This window comes from Psittacula echo (genome assembly GCF_963264785.1).
Source record: "Psittacula echo genome assembly, chromosome: 1".
NCBI classification, from domain to species: domain Eukaryota; kingdom Metazoa; phylum Chordata; class Aves; order Psittaciformes; family Psittacidae; genus Psittacula; species Psittacula echo.
In genome coordinates, this window is record NC_137735.1 from 113853410 (window position 1) to 113868762 (window position 15353).

At 46.4% G+C, this 15353-nt stretch overlaps 1 protein-coding gene across 1 annotated transcript in view; it reads right to left on the reverse strand.

Annotated features, from left to right (window-relative positions):
• ANO4 (anoctamin 4) overlaps nt 1–15353 on the reverse strand; it is a gene marked incomplete at both ends in the record, with an annotated part of 141681 nt that overhangs the window by 92486 nt on the left and 33842 nt on the right. The window contains one exon of the mRNA XM_080631873.1: nt 9298–9456. Within this exon, the coding sequence (XP_080487999.1) occupies nt 9298–9456 (159 nt within the window). The remainder of the gene's footprint in view (nt 1–9297; nt 9457–15353) is intronic.

Here is a 15353-nt window from a genome sequence, read left to right on the forward strand (position 1 = left end):
CGGGGAGGAGAATCGAAAGAATGCAGCTCCCACGGGTTGAGATAAGAACTGTTTAATAACTAAGGTATAACACAAATCACTACTGCTACCACTAATAGTAATAATGATAAAGGAAATAACAAGCAAGAGAATACAACCGCTCACCAACCGGTACCTCACCCCCACCCTGCCATGATCCAGCCCTTCCGGGAACTCTGCAGAGACCACGAGGGTCAGAAGAGATTAGGAAAATCAGAGGGGACAGCGCAGAGACATCGCGATTCCCGACATCACCCGATCCCTGAAGCCCCAGCAGCCCTTGCGAGAGAGCGGCTGACGTGGCAGGGGGCGTTCCCGCGGTAACGGCGACCGCACCCCTGCCCCTTGCCTTGAAAGAGCCTTTGGGAGGGCAGTGACCGGTCGCTGCCCACCGGGCGCAGGCAGGAACAAGCAGGTTGTGTTGTGGACTCTGTTGCTGGTGTCCCAGATTGCTGACCAATATGGTCGCCTCCAGAAGGAGAGCTTGCAGTAAGGAGACTGTAGCAACTCAGACAGAGACCCTGCCCCAAACCGTGGCTGTTCAGGTCTCTGGCTGCAGGGAGTGCCAGAGCCTGCTGCTGCCGAGGGAGGGAGGCCAGCATTCCACCTGTGTGAGGTGTGAGCAGGTAGAAGATCTGCTTAGATTGGTGGCAGAACTTAAGGAGGAGGTCGAGACGCTGAGGACCATCAGGGAGTGTGAAAGGGAGATCGACTGGTGGAGTAACTCCCTAGCGTGTCAGCAGGAACGGTTCCAGGGAGATACCCCTCACAAGGGGATGGACCCCCTGTCCTCTCAGACAGAGGGGGATGACCCGAGACAGCCCCTGCTCTGTAGCTGTCGCGCAGAGGTAAGGGACCAAAAAGACGATGAGGGCTGGAAGCGAGTTCCAGTTCGGAACCGTGGGCAACCTTCCTCCCTTCCTGCCCTGCTTCCCCAGGTGCCCCTCAGTAATAGGTTTGAGGCCCTGGATCTTGATGGAGAGGTAAGTGAGGATGTGGTGCAAGGCCAGACTACAAGGTCACATAGGAAAAGGCGGTCGACTTCACACCTCAAGACTGCCTCTGACAAGAAAGAAAGAAAAGTCATTGTTGTAGGCGATTCCCTTCTGAGAGGAACAGAGGGCCCGATATGCAGAGTTGACCCTCATCATAGGGAAGTGTGTAGTTTGCCTGGAGCCCGGATCAGGGATATCACCAGGGCGCTCCCCAGCCTGGTGCACCCGACAGACTACTACCCGCTGCTGGTCTTCCAGACAGGTGGGGGGGAAGCTGCTTCCCGCAGTCTGAGGGGGATGAAGAAAGACTACAGGGCCTTGGGGCGGATGGTGAAAGAGTCTGGGGCTCAAGTGATCTTCTCCTCAGTTCTTCCATCTTCCGGTGATGATGTGGGATTGAATGGGAAAATTCAGTCCGTAAACAATTGGCTACGAGACTGGTGCTTTAGGCAGGGCTTTGGGTTCTTTGATAACGGCTGGTTTTATAAGGCTCCAGTCCGGATGATGGCACGAGGGAAAGGTTTAACTCACAGAGGCAAAAGGATGCTGGGGCATGAATTAGCAGGGCTCATTTGGAGAGCTTTAAACTAGATTCGAAAGGGGATGGGGTTGTAACTGGGCTTGCCCCAGTGGGGCAGCACTCTAGGATTGATGAAGACTGGGAGGCCTCCTATAATCCTAGGGTGAAATTGGTGAGCTCAGCTCCCTCCTTGAAATGCCTGTACACCAATGCGTGCAGCATGGGAAATAAACAGGAGGAGTTGGAGACCTGTGTTAAGTCAGGAGATTATGATCTGGTGGCAATTACAGAGATGTGGTGGGACAGCTCGCATGACTGGAATATAGTCATGGAGGGCTATGTCCTTTTCAGGAAAGACAGGCCAGCCAGGCGGGGTGGTGGGGTTGCTCTTTATGTGCGAGAGCAGCTGCAATGTACTGAGCTCTGTCCAGGGACAGGGGATGAGCGAGTTGAGAGTCTGTGGGTGAGAATTAAGGGGCAGGCTGGCAGGGGTGATACTGTTGTGGGTGTCTGTTACAGGCCACCAGATCAGGGTGAGGAAGTTGACGAGGCCTTCTACAAGCAGCTGAGAGCGGCCTCACAGTCACAGGACGTGGTCGTCGTGGGGGATTTTAACTTCCCTGATGTTTGCTGGAAGGACTACTCAGCAACCCAGCCACAGTCCAGGAGGTTCCTCCAGTGTATGGATGATAACTTCCTCATCCAAATGGTGGATCAGCCAACCAGGAGAGGAGCACTGCTGGATCTCATCCTCACTAACCAGGAGGGTCTGGTCGAAGCAGTAAAGGTTGAGGGCTGCCTTGGTTGCAGCGACCACGAGATGGTGGAATTCAGGATCTTGTGTGGTAGGACCAGTACAATAGCAAGTAGAATTGCAACCCTGGACTTTAGCAGGGCAAACTTTGGCCTTTTCAAGCAATTGCTAGGGGAAATCCCATGGTCAAGGCTGCTTGAAGGTAAAGGGGCCCAAGATAGTTGGTTGGCATTCAAGGATTGCTTATTCCAAGCTCAAGAGCTGAGCATCCCGACACGTAGGAAGTCAAGGAAGAGGGCCAGGAGACCTGCGTGGCTGAATAAGGAACTGCTGGGTATGCTCAAGTGGAAGAGCAGAGTTTATAGGTCATGGAAGGAGGGGCTGGCCACTCGGGAGGAATATAAGGCTGCTGCTAGAGGATGTAGGAAGGCAGCTAGGATGGCTAAGGCCTCCTTAGAATTAAATCTGGCCAGAGGGGTCAAGGACAACAGAAAGAGCTTTTTCAAATACATAGCTGATAAAACTAACACCAGAGGCAAGGTTGGCCCACTGGTGAATGGGGTGAGTGCCCTGGTGACAGAAGATACTGAGATGGCAGTGTTATTGAATGCCTTCTTTGTCTCAGTCTACTCTGCCGGAGGCAGTCCTGAAGAGCACTGTACTCCTGAGACCTCAGATGAAGCCAGGTCACTGGAGCAGTTTGCCTTAGTCGATGAGGAATGGGTTAGAGACCAGTTGAGCAATCTGGACATCCATAAATCCATGGGTTCAGATGGGATGCACCCACGGGTGCTGAGGGAACTGTCGGAAGTCATTGCTAGACCACTCTCCATCATCTTTACCAAGTCTTGGGAAACGGGAGAGGTGCCTGAGGACTGGAGGAAAGCAAATGTCATTCCAGTCTTCAAAAAGGGCAAGAAGGAGGACCCGGGTAACTATAGACCGGTCAGCCTCACCTCCATCCCTGGAAAAGTGATGGAACACCTTATCCTTGATGCCATCTTAAGGCATGTCAAGGATAAGAGGGTTATGAGAGGCAGTCAACATGGCTTTACCAAGGGGAAGTCATGCTTGACCAACCTCCTAGCCTTTTATGAGGAAATAACATGGTGGATGGATGATGGCAGAGCGGTGGATGTGGTCTACCTTGACTTCAGCAAAGCATTTGACACAGTCTCCCACAGCATCCTCATAGCTAAATTGAGGAAGTGTGGCCTGGATGATCAGGTAGTGAGGTGGACTGCGAACTGGCTGAAGGAGAGAAGCCAGAGAGTTGTAGTCTATGGGGCGGAGTCTAGTTGGAGGCCTGTATCTAGTGGAGTGCCTCAAGGGTCAGTATTGGGACCAGTATTATTTAATATATTCATCAATGATTTAGATGAGGGAATTGAGTGTACTGTCAGCAAGTTTGCTGATGACACTAAGCTGGGAGGAGTGGCTGACACGCCAGAAGGCTGTGCTGCCATCCAGCGGGACCTGGACAGGCTGGAGAGTTGGGCAGGGAGAAACTTGATGAAATATAACAAGGGAAAGTGCAGAGTCCTGCATCTGGGCAGGAACAACCCCAGGTTCCAGTATAGGTTGGGGAACGACCTGTTAGAGAGCAGTGTAGGGGAGAGGGACCTGGGGGTCCTAGTGGATGGCAGGATGACCATGAGCCAACACTGTGCCCTTGTGGCCAAGAAGGCCAATGGCATCCTGGGGTGTATTAGAAGGGGGGTGGTCAGTAGGTCGAGAGAGGTCCTCCTTCCCCTCTACTCGGCCCTGGTGAGACCGCATCTGGAATATTGTGTCCAGTTCTGGGCCCCTCAGTTCAAGAAGGACAGGGAACTGCTGGAGAGAGTCCAGCGCAGGACGACAAAGATGATTAAGGGAGTGGAGCATCTCCCTTATGAGGAAAGGCTGAGGGAGCTGGGTCTCTATAGTTTGGAGAAGAGGAGACTGCGGGGGGACCTTATTAGTGTATATAAATATATAAAGGGGGAGTGTCATGAGGATGGAGCCAGGCTCTTCTCAATGGCTAACAATGATAAGACAAGGGGTAATGGGTATAAACTGGAACACAAGAGGTTCCACTTAAACTTGAGAAGAAACTTCTTCTCAGTGAGGGTGACAGAACACTGGAACAGGCTGCCCAGGGAGGTTGTGGAGTCTCCTTCTCTGGAGACATTCAAAACCCGCCTGGACACATTCCTGTGTAACCTTATCTAGGTGTTCCTGCTCTGGCAGGGGAATTGGACTAGATGATCTTTTGAGGTCCCTTCCAATCTCTAACATACTGTGATACTGTGATACTGTGAACTCTCCATTCTACATCCTGGGCATGACGTGCTATGGTATGGAATACCCCTTTGGCTAGTTTGGGTCAGGTGTCCTGTCCCTGCTTCCTCCCGGCTTCTCCTCCTCCCTGGCAGAGCATGAGACTCACAAAGTCCTTGGTCAGGGTAAACATTCTGACCCACAACTGAAAACATCGGCTTTATCAGTATTATTCCCAGGTCGAAAGTCAAAACACAGCACTGCACCAGTAGAAAAACTGACTGCTACTGCTAAACCAGGATAGAGGCAGTAAGGAATGTTATTGCTTTTAAGTAACGAATGCTATTGCTTTTAAGTATGTTGTTTTTATACTGAAACATCAGCATACATATATATGCAAATATATATAATAAAGGACCTGAATACTACTGTCTCTCAATTTCTACTGTCATGTCAAATGCCTTTTCAAACAAACTCCATCAAATCAAATTACAAATTATGACTTAAAAAGTTTGGATACAATCTTTAAGGAAAAGGTATCAAGTACATTTAGTAGCAGAACTACTGTATATGAATTTAGTGCAGAAACGAGAAGAAAAAAAACCCCAACCAAACAAACAAAACAACCCCTCCTAAAACCCATGACAAGTTCAAACTAAATACAGTCTATTCCTAGGGCTACATGACAAGACCCCACCAAGCATCAGATTCATTTTGGATACACAGTATTTACCTAAATCTAAGATGACCTCTTTCTTCTCTTTTACAAATTACAAATCCAAGCATGGTCTATGTTTGTTCATCCAGCATAGATTTCCTTGAACTACCTTACTTCTATCCTGCATTTGCATTACATGAAAGTCCAGCTTAAATAAGTCACAAGTGAACAAGTTACGTATGTTAGCTGCTCCATGCTGGCTACCTCAGTGAATGCTCTGTGAGTGTAGCATAATTTAAAGTACCTTACTGAAAGTTATCTGTAATACTATATACATGTACCAGCACAATATAGTTACTGCTTACAGCAACTTAGTTCTACCTGGCCATTTAGCACAGGGATTAAAACACATTAATTGAGGATACAAGAGTAATTTGGGATAAGGGAACTTAGCTCTGGTTTGGCCACTAGGTGAATTTATAAATCTTCATTCTTGTGAAAAATATGATTGTCCCAATGTTATTATGACTCTTCATTCTCTACTGAAAAGACAGGTTTTCCAGAAAAATATTGAGTTTCTACGGTCCCAGACGAATGAACACAATATTTGAAACGACAGTTACTATCTGTATTCATTTTTTTCACGTGAAAGTGATCATAAGTTATTTTTTTCTAAGTGTCAGTGCATTGATCTTAGTCTCAGGATTATCTTGCATTTGGATAAATATGAAACATGACCTCAAAATGTGGACAGTAGTACCTTGTCTCCTGTTAAACATCTGTCAGTCAACTCTGGAAGTTACAAGTTTTGTGTAGTATTTACAGAAGGTATCAGTCCTACAAATCAGCAATACTATTGGTATTTCATCCATGATAAGAACTTGTTCCATTTGGAGACTGCCTTCTTTATTTTACTCAAGACTTAAATCTGTCTCAAAGATTATTAAAAGATGAAAATTGTGTGGTCATTGAGAATCCTACAGCAGCGATATCATAGTTATTTCTCTCACTTGTGTAAAAAAGGATAAATCAACATAGGAAATTTTATATCTGGGTGGATGGAAAATACAGTCTCTTTTCCTGGAATAACCTATATTTTCAATTAACTTACCTAGAGTTTCTATGCATATGATCACATCTTGGACGTGATCCGTGTTGGACTGGGACAAGACAGTCATGCTACCCAGATCCAATATACACTGAAAAGCATGGGAAACGGTCAGAAAATTATTTATGCTGTTCCACTCGATTAGCATTCACTCTCAGAGCTCTGCTAACCATGCTTTCACTAATTCAATGATCTGTTCCTTGATCGGGGAGCCCTTCCTTGTTTACCACTGAATATACAGAGCACCAAACCTGGCAGAACTTCCATGGCAGAGTGCTGTGGTATAGCTAAAAAATGTGTGCAAATTCATTGGGGAATTACCTGCAAAACGTTATCACCTTTTTATAGAATTAGAAACATATACCTTTCTCAGCTATGTGATCTTGACACTGTGCCTGAAGTCATCCCAACATTTATGAACTCATTTCAGATTCAGTTTTTCATTTCATGCTGTTAAGTGAACACTTTGTGCCCTGCACTCACCACTTCCTGGGTATTTTGCTGTTCTACACTTGTCAGCGAGCCACTGCAGTGCATTTTTCTCTTTCTGCAGTGTGCAGGGCAATATGGGTTTGAAACTACAGTGTGAACAGCTCTGTAAGTTTTCCTCTCTGCCACTGATTTCACATTAAAAAGGCAGGACTAACATAACTGAATGTCAATATATGAACAGCCAGTAGTCAAAGGAGAATGCATCAACAACCACACAAAATTCACAGAAGATAGAAAGTTTCTTTCAATCCAGCAGTTACAGCCTTTTGCCTCTGTATAAGTTCCACGACCAAAGCTACAAACAATTATCCTATTTTATCTGGGAGCAAGCTTTTCCCAGCAGAAGCAATATATTATACCTGAAGAACCAGAAAACAAACCCTCTCTTAAAATGTTCCAGAATTGTAACTCCAAATGATGTGTAGTCTCACCAGAGAGAGAAGTAAAAATAATGAGAAATAATCTAGCCATAAATCAATCCCACTGCTCAGTTTAAACATTAAATGTTTCACAGCACAGTTGTCACTTTGTGGGGAGGGGGACGGAGGGTACCCATAATGTAGTTATTTCCTTCAGGATTATAATTTAATTTGGAAACTAATGTGATCATAAAATATAGATGCTAGGGTTTAATTTTAGGTCAGAATCATATGCTAAAAAAGATTGCTACCCTAGATTTAAAAAACATTAGCCTGAGTCATGTAATACAACCTCATTTTGATCCTTCTGAGTTTAGAAATGTACAATTACTGATGCTGCCAAGAAGTCACACCAAGGCCAAATGAGATTAATAAGAAATAAAACTGCATGTCAGTAGCATCACAGAAACTGAAATGAATAATCAAATGGGTAGAACATTCATGCAGCCTAGGCAGCAAAGTCCAAATAAATGGGCTTGAAAGTGTCAAGAAAATTTCATAGTAAACACTTGAATCGTCAACTTGAAAAAGTTTTCTGTGTAAAATGTTGCAATAAGTTTCACAATACTTAAAATATAAAGTGATTTCATAGCTTACAGTATTGACCTTAGCACAGTAACAAAACTGCAAAAATCACAAAGTAGAAACAAGTAGTTTTGAGATCACTGGGCAGATGTATCAATAGGGAGGGTTAATTTCACATTCATTTTCTACAGTGCCCAAATTTCAGAGGCTTCTTCAGCACCTCTCCTGGTGGAAGCAGGGCAGGATTCTAGGTTGTGAAGCTGAACAGCTGCAGCAACACTCTCATGTTCTTTGATGTTGTGTTACAATTCCTACAGACAGTTGTATGTTTACAGGATTAAATGAACAATGGCTGCTACTGAAAACATCTTATCACCTACAGCAGCACTAAAAATGCTAACTTCAAGGTTATTTGAAGGAATAGTTTATGGTAACTGGTTGATGTAACCAGTGATACGCTCATACTTTTATGTCCACAGTATCCATGTTCATTTAAAAACATTTAAACATTTAAAGAAAGGAAACATTTTCATTGTTCTGGAGAGAAAGAGCTTCCATTTTTTCTCTCCCCGTTGCTCTCCATACAGCCATGCCTTTCAAGTATGCAGACAGAATATCTACGCATGTACCAGGAATTCAGTGATAATACACAGCACCTACATAATTGACCATAGCCTAAAACCTGGACACTCCTCTACCGTTTCCATCAGTGGCAGCTTGAAAATGCATATTGGCATGAGTGTGAGTTGATCAATCACAGGTAAAGATATACATTCAGCAGTGTCTATTCTGCACAGAAGTGAGACTTAAGCCGTGTATAAGCATACTTCTAAAAGTTTAAGGAAGAACATAGCGTAGGCAAAAGAGATGGTCTCTTTAAGCCTTGATCCTGCTACTTATCACATCAATAAACTTTCAGACACTTTACATTCACTTTCGCACTTTTCGTTCAGAAAAGATTCACTATGTTTTGGGACGCTGTGTTGCAAATAACACCAATATAAGTGATTCACATGCATTGTCCAATTATTTCAATGTTTAGGATTAAGACTGAAGGAGAGACTTTAGGCTCTGTTCAAACTACCAAAATACTGCTCAAGTCTCTGTGCCTAAGCTGACAGGAAAAGGAAGGCATGGTCTAGTAAGGCTTCTGGAAAGAGTACCAAGAGTCTCAACAATGATTGGAGCAGGTAACTGAAAGGAATAGGCGTAGAAATGTGGACTACACTCAGTAGAAATTAGGCCATCCAAACCCAGCACTTATTTTCTCTATTGCACTGCACAGTGGATGAAATTCTTTGGCTTACTTGTGCATGAGGTTGAAAAATATGACTGTAATGGCCTGTTTTGGCCTTCAATCCAAGTGTCATTTTTCTTTAGGCTATGCTTTCCCACTGCTCTGGCAATAAATAGCCTACATTTAGGCATGCTTAAAAGCATTTTTCCACTGCTACAACACAGTAAAGGAGGTTCAGAGTAAACAAAACTCATACCTTCAGATTCTATACAGCTTTCAATGTTGAAAATTCTTTCAAGGAAGCTTTCTTACCTCTTTTTCCATTTGTAGTCCTTCTGCTCTGATATTTCTCTCAAATATTTCTCTCTTTTCTGCCTGTGGATTGGATTTTCTATACACCAGGATGTAGTCAATCCGACATTTACCATCTCTAAAGTATAGTCCATTGGTTTTGTTCTTATCAGGTACTTCCTGTAAAGAGAAAGCCAAACATTTCGGTAGTGTTAACTTGCCTTTGTAATTGCTGCACTGCTGTTTGCACATCATTTTCAGTAATACTCAGAAGAAAAGAGAAGGAATCAGAACAAGCTGTTCAAGTTTTTAGGTACTTTACATACAGTGCCTCTGAAGTCCTCTAAAAGATTACAAACTTCAAAACCAGGTGGTCTTCTTAGGCAGCTATTTGGTCATATAGGCTTGGGATAGGAGAAAATAGAGAACACAAGCCGATGTTCCTCCCTCACCACCCTCCCATAAAATTAGGAATAACTTCTCACACAGAAGATAAAGAAGAAAATAGTGTTACTGAAGCATAAATTTTAAATTAAGAGCTTAGTATGGTAGAATGTCTTTGTACAGGTGTCGTGGTTTAAGCCCAAGCTGTAAATCAGAACCACGCAGTCTACTGCCCCCCCCCCACCTTTCTTCCCTCCGCTTCTGGAGGGACGGGGAGGAGAATCAAAAGAATGCAGCTCCCACGGGTTGAGATAAAGACAGTCCAGCAACTAAGGTATAACACAAATCACCACTGCTGCCACCAACAATAACAACGACAAGAGAAATAACAAGGGAAGAGAATACGATATCGCCCGCCGGAAAAGACAGCCCGACTGAAAAGGGGACATGCCCTTCCGGGGAGCTCCCAGTTACATCCCCTGGCATGACGTGCTGTGGTATGGAACACCTCCTTGGCCAGTCTGGGTCAGGTGTCCTGTCCCCGCTTCCTCCTGGCCCCTCCTCCTCCCTGGCAGAGCATGAGACTCACAAAGTCCTTGGTCAGTCTAAACATCAGTGTTATCAGTTTTTTTTGTTCCCAGGCCGAAAGTCAAAAACACAGTGCTGCAACAGCTACTAAGAAGGAGAAGAAAAAACTGACTGCCACTGCTGAACCCAGGACAGTATCCACCCCTAGTTCCATACCATTCACGTCATGCTCAGATCCCACATTTTCCATATACCCTCACTCTCATCTCGGTGCACTGTTAGCTTAGTGCACGGACCAATTCCTATAAAGCTACTGAGTCCATTCGGTTCATGATATTGGGCTCCATCTCTTGGAACAGTCTTTCAGGGCAGAAGAAGCTGTGTGCAGTGTTGGATCGTTGCCTGCTGATGCTGATCATTCCTTTACTGTAGAACTCGTCCGGTTCTATCAAAGTTCATTCTCTGTTGGGATGATGGTCAGAGGGAAGTCAGAGCCAGTCGCTGGTGCCCTGCAGACTTCTAGTTGATGGGCTATAGCAGGCAACAGCGTACAATTGAGTTCATTGTCTGTTTTCCCCTAAAATCAAATCCCCTTGAGGTACGCATCGGACTTCCCCATCTTCCTGCATTACCCACCAAGTATATCCAGGTTCCTGAGCCAAAGCAATCCCACGAGTGGGTTTGCCTTTACCTGAAGCAGGAATAACCCAGACTGTCTTCCCCAGCAAATTCTTCATGTGCACCACAGGAACTTTGTCCCCCTCTACAATATGTAAAAGTTCTGACTGGGCTGGGCCAGCCCTGTTGGCAGATCCTCTGGTGTTGACCAACCAGGTGGCCTTTGGTAAGTGTGTATCCCAATGCTTGAAAGTTCCCCCACCCATTGCTCTCAGTGTAGTTTTTAACAGCCCATTATACCGTTCGATTTTCCCAGAGGCTGGTGCATGGTAGGGGATGTGATATATCCACTCAATGCCATGTTCTTTGGCCCAAGTGTCTATAAGGTTATTCCGGAAATGAGTCCCATTGTCTGATTCAATTCTTTCTGGGGTGCCATGTCGCCACAAAATCTGGTTCTCAAGGCCCAGGATAGTGTTCCGGGCAGCGGCATGGGGCACAGCGTATGTTTCCAGCCATCCGGTGGTTGCTTCCACCATGGTAAGCACATGGCGCTTGCCGTGGCGGGTTGGTGGGAGTGTGATATAGTCAATTTGCCAGGCCTCCCCATATTTATACTTCAGCCATCGTCCTCCATACCAAAGAGGCTTTAACCATTTGGCTTGTTTAATTGCAGCACATGTTTCACACTCATGAATAACCCGGGCAATAGTGTCCATTGTTAAGTCCACCTCTCGATCACGGGCCCATCTGTATGTTGCATCTCTGCCCTGATGACCTGAAGTGTCATGGGCCCACCGGGCCAAAAATAATTCACCTTTATGTTGCCAATCTAAGTCCATCTGAGCCACTTCAATCTTAGCAGCTTTATCCACTTGTTGGTTGTTCTGGTGTTCCTCAGTGGCCCGACTCTTGGGTACATGGGCGTCTACATGGCGTACCTTCACCACCAGGTTCTGCACCCGGGCAGCGATATCTTGCCACAGTGCAGCAGCCCAGATGGGTTTACCTCTGCGTTGCCAGTTGCTCTGTTTCCACTGCTGCAACCACCCCCACAGGGCATTTGCCACCATCCATCAGTCAGTATAGAGATAAAGTACTGGCCACTTTTCTCGTTCAGCAATGTCCAGGGCCAGCTGGATGGCTTTCACCTCGGCAAACTGACTCGATTCACCCTCTCCTTCAGCAGTTTCTGCAACTTGTCGTTGAGGACTCCATACGGCTGCCTTCCATCTCCGATGTTTTCCCACAATACGGCAGGACCCATCAGTAAACAAGGCATACTGCCTTTCACTTTCTGATAGTTTATTATATGGTGGGGCCTCTTCAGCACACATCACCTCCTCCTCTGGTGACATTCCAAAATCTTTGCCCTCTGGCCAGTCCATGATGACTTCTAGAATGCCTGGACGACTGGGGTTTCTTATTCGAGCTCGTTGTGTAATTAGTGCAGCCCATTTACTCCATGTCGCATGGGTTGCATGATGTGTAGAGGAGACCCTGCCTTTGAACATCCAGCCCAGAACGGGCAACCTGGGTGCCAGGAGGAGCTGTGCTTCAGTGCCAATCACCTCCGAAGCAGCTCGAACCCCTTCATAGGCTACCAGTATCTCTTTCTCAGTTGAGGTATAGCTGGCCTCAGATCCTTTGTATCCCCGACTCCAAAAGCCGAGGGGTCGACCTCGAGTCTCCCCTGGAGCTTTCTGCCAGAGGCTCCAGGTAGGACCATTCTCCCCGGCTGCGGTGTACAGTACATTTTTTACATCTGGCCCATTCCGGACTGATCCAAGGGCTACTGCATGAACTATCTCACGTTTAATTTGCTCAAAGGCTTGTTGTTGCTCAGGGCCCCATTTAAAATCATTCTTCTTCCGGGTTACATGATAGAGAGGGCTTACAATCGAACTGTAATTTGGGATGTGCATTCTCCAGAACCCCACAGCACCCAAGAAAGCTTGTGTTTCTTTCTTATTAGTTGGTGGAGACATTGCTATTATTTTGTTGATCACATCTGTAGGGATCTGGCGACGTCCATCTTGCCATTTTATTCCCAAAAATTGAATCTCCTGTGCAGGTCCCTTGACCTTACTCCGTTTTATGGCAAAACCGGCTTTCAGCAGGATTTGGATTATTTCCCTCCCTTTCTCAAAGACTTCTTCCGCTGTATCACCCCACACAATAATGTCATCAATGTACTGCAGGTGTTCTGGAGCTTGCCCCTGTTCCAGAGCATTCTGGATCAGTCCATGGCAGATGGTAGGGCTGTGTTTCCACCCCTGGGGCAGTCGGTTCCAAGTGTACTGGACGCCCCTCCAAGTAAAAGCAAACTGTGGCCTGCACTCTGCTGCCAAAGGAATTGAGAAGAATGCATTGGCAATATCAGTCGTGGCATACCACTTGGCTGCCTTTGACTCCAGTTCATACTGAAGTTCTAGCATGTCTGGTACGGCAGCACTCAATGGTGGTGTGACTTCATTCAGGCCATGATAGTCTACTGTTAGTCTCCACTCTCCATTAGACTTTCGCACTGGCCATATGGGGCTATTAAAGGGTGAGTGGGTCCTGCTGATCACTCCCTGACTCTCCAGACTACGGATCAGCTTATGGATGGGAATCAGGGAGTCTCGGTTGGTGCGATACTGCCGCCGGTGCACTGTTGTGGTTGCGATTGGCACTTGTTGTTCTTCGACCTTCAGCAACCCCACAACAGAAGGATCCTCTGAGAGACCAGGCAAGGTGGACAGCTGCTCATTTTCCTCAGTCTCCAAAGCAGCAATACCAAAAGCCCATCGGTACCCTTTTGGGTCTTTGAGGTACCCTCTCCTGAGGTAATCTATGCCGAGGATGCATGGAGCCTCTGGACCAGTCACAATGGGGTGCTTTTGCCATTTCCTTCCAGTCAGGCTGATCTCAGCCTCCAGTACAGTTAACTCTTGGGATCCTCCTGTCACTCCAGAGATATAGATGGGTTCCACCCCTTGACAGCTTGACGGCATCAGGGTACACTGTGCACCGGTATCTACGAGAGCTTTATACTTCTGCGGGACTGATGCGCCAGGCCATCTGACCCACACAGTCCAGTAAATCCGATTGTCCCCTACCTCCACCTGGCTGGAGGCAGGGTCCCTCTAACAGTCATCACAACGTTGGACACCTAAGTCGTGTTGAAAGGGATTATTCTTCGTTATCACAGGAGCTGGAGTAAAATCAGCTCTTCCGCTCCATCTGGGAACCTGCTCACCAGAGACTGAAGCCGCAGCTCTCATGGGATGATTAGTCTTGACCCTTGTTCCTATTTTCAATTCATGCACCCGTTCCTCCAAAGCTGAAGTAGGTTTTCCATCCCACTTCGTCATGTCTTCTCCATGATCCCGCAGGTAAAACCATAGGGTGGCCCGTGGTGTTTGCCTTCTATATCTTCTGTCTTGAACAATAGGACGTCTTTTGTTAACAGCTGAGACGTGTGTTGGTACACGTGAGGAGCTGGATAAATCAGATAGATCGTCCCTCAATTGTTTGACATCCTGGGACAGTTTTTCCACAGCTGAGATGATGGAAGGGGTGAGATTGTCTTCGAACTCTCGGAGTTTGTGAATCATTTCATCCACTGTTGGTGTTACTACTATGTCACCCCAGGTTACTGTTGCCAATGAATGGGCATATGATGAGGGTGCATTCCGTGTAAGTTTTCGCCACATGGGTCGTGTACATTCGACTTCATCTGGGTCTATGGGTATATCTCCGTTATTCGGTTTGGTGTGATAGATCATCTCTACGATGGCTGATTCCCTCAGAGACTGGATGCCTTTGTCTAAAGTAGTCCACTTGGCCGAACGACTCGTAACATCATCCTTGTATGGAAACCTTTCTTTCACAGCTGCCAAGAGCCGCCTCCAAAGACTGAGGGACTTTTTCTCTCTTGCAATTGCTTTGTCAATTCCCCCTTCTCTAGCAAGTGATCCCAGCTGCTTGGCTTCCATACCTCCTAGTTCGTGACCATCGGCCCCATTGTCCCAGCATCAGAGCAACCAGGTGATGATGTGCTCCCCTGGTTGGCGGGTAAAATCTTTTCGCATATTCCGTAGCTCGGTTGAGGTCCGAGGTCGAGAAGTCACCTCTTCTTCTTCTTCTTCGTCATGGGATGATGACTCCTGATCAGATGGCGGCCCGGGTGGTGAATACATTGTTTCTTCATCTTGCTTCACCCTTCTTGCCTCTTTTTTGCTTTTTCTCTTGCGTATGGGGGCAATCGATATTGGTACGAATTGGTCCTCTGGTTTAGCTGCAGTCATTATCACTGTGGTTTGAGTAGCAACAGTACTTGTCGTTGGGGGTGGTGTAGCTGCTGTGGTTGGGGCTGGGGTAGCTTCGCTGTCTGTTGCAGTTGAAGTTTGAGTAGTGGCTGTACTTGTCGCTGGGGTAGCTGCACTGTCTGTTGCAGTCGAAGTTTGAGTAGTGGCTGTACTTGTCGCTAGGGGTGGTGTAGCTGCTGTGCTCGGAGCTGGAGTAGCTGCGCTGTCTGTTGCTTCGCCCTCAGATCCAGGGAC